At 40.2% G+C, this 5,830-nt stretch overlaps 1 protein-coding gene across 1 annotated transcript; it reads left to right on the top strand.

The window, feature by feature from the left end:
* Positions 1-2,562: 2,562 nt before the first annotated feature.
* LOC139875622 (uncharacterized mitochondrial protein AtMg00810-like) lies at positions 2,563-3,447 on the top strand. Its single transcript, XM_071862946.1, has one exon. The coding sequence runs from the start codon at positions 2,563-2,565 to the stop codon at positions 3,445-3,447; it is 885 nt and encodes a 294-aa protein (XP_071719047.1).
* The last annotated feature ends 2,383 nt before the right edge of the window (positions 3,448-5,830 follow it).

The raw sequence follows: 5,830 nt of genomic DNA, 5'->3' as shown, positions 1-5,830 counted from the left end.
TGATTGATGACACTCGATCTCAGGCACACAAATTTCAGTCGACGTCACATGGAAGGAATCACAAGTATTTAGGTCAGTCATATACTCAAGGTCAATTATTAAATATTATTGAGGCCCAACAAAAAACAATTGAAAGGATAAAACTGACCCACACACATGTTCAAAGCTCACATAATTCCTACAAGCCGAGACCCAACTTGCAACATACCATTTACTCACAATCTCCATCCCACAATGATCCACCCTATTTCAGTTTTGGGCCGTTACAGACACAACAATACATTATGCAGCCAAGTCCACCTTATGTTTATGGGCCATCTATGTCAACCTTTTATGGGCCGCAACAACCCAACAATACTGTAGCAGTACCTCACACATTCGACCCAAGTTGGACTATGGACACTGGTGCGTCAACTCACCTCACGTCTAGCATTAAAAATTTAAGTACTGTTTTTAATCATTGCATTTATCCTTCTGTCGCTGTTGGTAACGGGAATCACATCCCCGTTGTCAACACTGGTCATAGCGTTTTGCCTAATGTTAACCGACCCCTACACCTGTCTAATGTTCTTGTTACACCTAACATAGTTAAGAATCTTATTTTCATTCGTCATTTTACCCGTGATAATAAATTTTCTGTATCATTTGAGGAGTTTGGTTTTTCTGTGAAAGACTACTTGACTAACCGTCTGCTCCTCCGATGTGATAACACCGGAGATCTCTACCCGTTCACAAATCCGACACCATCCCCACCTCATCATGCTCTAATCACCACACCCAGTATTTGGCATCAGCGCCTCGGACATCCAAGCACTGATGTTTTTCGTCGTCTTATTTCTAATAATTCTATTACATGTAAAAATACAAAGTCTCCTGCTCTCTGTCATGCCTGTCAACTTGGCAAGCATGTGAGACTTCCGTTTAGTAGTTCCATTTCTCCTGTTGATTCGTCATTTGATATTGTTCACTCGGATTTATGGACTTCACCTATTTCGAGCCTTAGTGGTTACAAATATTATGTCATTTTCCTTGATCATTACTCGCATTACTTATGGGTTTTTCCATTACGCAATAAATCTGAAGTCTTTAATAAATTTACCCAATTTCGTGCATACATTAAAACTCAGTTCAATTCTAAAATTAAAGCCTTCCAATGTGACCTTGGCGGTGAATTCGACAATAGCCAAATTAAACAATTATTCCAAAACAACGGTGTTCAAATACACTTTTCTTGCCCACAAACCTCCCAACAAAACGGGAAATCTGAACGGATGATTCGTACTATCAATAACTTCATATGCACACTTCTCTTTCAAGCAAACCTAGGCTCTTCACATGGCCGCCTATCTACTCAATCTCCTACCCTCATCCCCAATAAACCACGATATTCCCCATACACGCCTCTATAAATATCCACCCAACTACTACACTCTTCGTGTTTTCGGTTGTATTTGCTACCCTCACCTCAACAACACTAACAAACTCGCTCCACGCTCCACCCCGTGTATCTTCCTCGGTTATCCATCGAATCACCACGGATACCGATGTCTTGACCTCGCCACTCACAAAATCATTCTCTCTCGTCATGTCACCTTCGATGAAACATCATTTCCTTATAGCTCCACTACTACCTCCCCACCATCATCATATGAGTTTCTTGACCCTCCTCCAAATCTATTCTCTCACACTCTCTCGGACATATCTCCAACTCATGTCGCCACTCCACCCTCAACCGACACTCCTACTACTCCTAGCCCTCCTTCTCCTCCTACTCCTGCACCCTCACCACCCCCACCACCTCAAAACATGACCTCCACTCACCCTATGGTTACTCGACATCGCCTTGGCACCACCAAACCTGTTCAACGTCTTAATCTCCACGTTTCCACACCTTCTCCTACACCAAAATCATATTCCAATGCCCTTAACGACCCTAACTGGCATAACGCTATGACTGAAGAATATAATGCTTTAATTAAAAATGGTACTTGGACTCTTGTGCCCTGCCCCACGGACACGAACATAGTTCGCTCCATGTGGTTGTTCAAACACAAGTTTAATGCAGACGGTACACTGAGTAGGTATAAGGCTCGACTTGTCGCTAACGGTCGAAGCCAACAGGTTGGTATTGATTGTGATGAGACGTTTAGCCCGGTTGTTAAACCGGCAACTATCAGGACTGTTCTCAGCCTTGCTGCTTCTCGACATTGGCCTATTCATCAGCTAGATGTCAAGAATGCGTTTCTTCATGGTCACATTTTAGAGACTGTCTATATGCATCAGCCCCCAGGTTTTCGGGACCCTGCCCATCCCGACCATGTATGTCTTCTCCAGAAATCTCTCTACGGGTTGAAATAGGCTCCTCGTGCCTGGTACCAGCGATTTTCTGGGTATGCTCAGCGTGTTGGATTTCAGCACACTTGGTGTGACACCTCTCTTTTTATCTATCGACAGGGCACAGATACAGCTTATTTATTATTATATGTGGATGATATCCTCCTAACTGCATCTTCGACAGCACTGCTTCAACGAGTTATCTCTTCATCACATCAGGAGTTCTAGATGACCGATCTTGGCCCATTGAACTATTTTTTGGGGATCTCTATTACTCGCAATCAAACCGGGATGTTTCTCTCTCAAAAGAAGTATGCAACTGAGATTATTGAGCGTGCAGACATGATAGGTTGTAACTCTAGCAGGACCCCTATTGATACAGGCACCAAACTTGCAGCATCTGGTCCTCCGGTTAAGGATCCCACCATGTATCGTAGTCTTGCCGGTGCACTTCAGTATCTTACTTTTACTCGTCCTAACATCTCTTACTTAGTACAACAGATATGTCTTTTCATGGATGACCCTAGGGAGCCTCACATGGCTGCTCTCAGATGGATCATCCGCTATGTTCAGGGGACTCTGGACCTTGGACTACAATTGTTTTCCTCCTCCACATCTTCACTAGTGGCATACTCTGATGCAGATTGGGCAGGGTGCCCCTCTACCAGACGCTCCACTTCTGGATACTGTGTGTTTTTAGGCAACAACCTTCTTTCCTGGTCTTCCAAGAGGCAACATACTCCTTCTCGCTCCAGTACTGAAGTCGAGTACCGCGTTGTTGCAAACGCCGTCGCAGAGACACGTTGGATCCGTAATCTTCTTCGAGAACTTCACTGCCCCCTCTCTACAGTCACTCTTGTGTATTGCGATAATGTCAGTGCGGTTTATATGTCAGAAAATCCGGTTCAGCATCAACGTACCAAACACATAGAGATTGACATTCACTTCGTGAAAGATCTTGTCCTCAAAGGGCATGTTCGGGTACTTCATGTTCCTTCTAGATACCAGTTTGCAGACATCTTCACTAAAGGCCTTCCTACTGCACTCTTCGACGAGTTTAGATCCAGTTTGAGCATCCACTCTGCTCCCGCTCCAACTGCGGGGGGATGTTAGACGATGGACTTTTATATATTTATCATTTATAGCTCATGTTCTATAAGGGCCCATATGTGTATTTAGGCCTCTAGGTTTGCACCTTTATTTGGTTATTTATACTGTATCATTATTGGGGGTAGGCAATCAATCAAGCAATAATAATATCACAATTACCGTTTAACATAAAGATCCAAGCTTTTTACCTTAGGGTTTCATTATTATGTTAAATTTCTTAGCTTTTTAGCTTATGGTCTCATTACTTTCATTATTTTGTTAAAGATCTTAGCTTTCTAGCTTATGGTCTCATTAATCTTGTAAAGATCCAAGCTTTCTAGCTTAAGGTTTTCTTAATACTTGAGGTCTAAGTTATTATTGTAGATCTCACTTACTTGGAACCTTTTTGTGTTTGTTGTGATGATAAAGACCAAGTATTCATCATCACATATGATATAGATACATGAACTTGTGTAAAATCTATAAAGGTTGAAGCTTTATTGGATTCATGCAATAAAGAGGCAATCTTGATGTTCAAAACTTGTAGAATGATAGATTTTACTTTTAGTTGTGTGTTGATGGTTGAACCTTGGTCAAAGTAATACTATAACATCAAAGAATTGTACACTTGAAGCTTACAAGCATCAAGGATGAGAACCGTGATGAGCATTAAGCACCAAGAACCTCATCGGAGCACTTGTTTGCTGTTTTCTGGGTCTGATCAGACTCTTGGGCTTCTGTAAAATTAATTTTCAGATAGTTAGTTTTGATTAGATGACTTTTCATTTAGGCCTCGACTTAATCCGATATACGGTTTAGGATTTATGGCCTTCCGAAAGTCACTACGCCCTTGTAACGTTGTGCTGAAATTTCTGACCTACTCGCACTTAAACCGTCTCCACGGTCAAATGAAGATGAGTTAGGTTCTGAAAATTGGTCACTGGTTAGAGCACTCACATACGAAGGCATAGCCACTGAATACGCGTCGTTTCGATTTGTATAGAGGTTGTAACAGCTGTCCGAAATCATCCTTTTATTTCGATCTCTATTCTTGTTAAACTTACCTTAGTGTTGATGAATGATGATGATAATGATGATGTCGATGATGACACTTAAACTTAATTTATTCACTTTTAACCCTTTTTGGGACAACATACTGACCTAGTAACCTTTGACTTAGGTTGACGACCTTTCGGACCAACTTACTACCTGCATACGTTTCGTATCAACTTTTACTGCTTATTCACTGTGAGTTATAGCTTCCCTTTTTACTTATACTATTTTTGAGACTGAGAATACATGCGCTTTTTATGTTTTACTTACTTGACACGAGTACTTAAAATTTACATATGTGTGAGTTATATAACGGCATAAAGATTCCCCTTAGCACGGTAACGTTTAATCATTGGTTTTGAACCGGTGAACGCGAATATTAGATATGGATCCATAGGGTTTGACATCCCCACTCGGGCTAGTCGCGCTAGCATTTAACGGGTGTTTGATACTTCGAGGACATACGCACTCGTCAAGTGTACTTTTAGGAGGTATTACTATTACGTTAAGTTGGTTACCGGGTGCCCACGGATAAACATATACTTTTCATACTGTTTTGAATACGATAACTCGTGGTCTACATTACTTTACTGATTACAAACTATAGCTCACCAACATTCGTGTTGACTTTTAAGCGTGTATTTCTCAGGTGCTTAGACGATGTTGCTTCCGCTATTAGACTTGCTGTCTTGGTGTTATAGACTTGCTGTTATGGACCTGCTGTGTTAGATTTCCGCTGCATTACTTAGAGATGTCTCAATCATGAAACTTTTATCTTGCATTCGTAACTTATGTTATTTTCAAATAATGACTTTGTAACGACCTTTGTGTCACGTTATCTTTTGTAAACGTTATCTTTTTATGAATGCAAAAACTGGTTTTCAAATAGTATGTAGTATTTGACCGTGTAAAGATCCCGTTGTTGACGAATCGTACACGATGATTTTGTACAGGGCGTCACAACTTATATCCAAATTACCAAACCTATTAAAATATCAATCGTTCCAACACTACAAATCAAATTACCTCATTGTTACAACGCCATCTTCCTGACTTCCTGCTTCAGGTTCTCAAACATTCAAGAAAACATTGTAAATGATTATTTTTCTTAATTAATCGCAATCTAATCATACTACAAACAAAATTTCAAATAAATAAAATACTTTAGAAATAGTCACCTAGAACAATTAAAGACTTAAGCTTCAAATACGAGTTCATCAGGTACTTGAAGTCCTAAACCAACAAATGACAAACTAAACATATAATCTTCAAAAATCAGTTCATTCAAGCATTATAGCAAACAATTAATGTGCATAATCAAATAAGATAATATTAATTATAAAAAAGTAAAGAT

Source organism: Rutidosis leptorrhynchoides, chromosome 11 (genome assembly GCF_046630445.1).
Source record: "Rutidosis leptorrhynchoides isolate AG116_Rl617_1_P2 chromosome 11, CSIRO_AGI_Rlap_v1, whole genome shotgun sequence".
Classification (NCBI taxonomy): Eukaryota; Viridiplantae; Streptophyta; class Magnoliopsida; order Asterales; family Asteraceae; genus Rutidosis; species Rutidosis leptorrhynchoides.
This window is presented reverse-complemented; position numbering and strand designations above follow the sequence as displayed.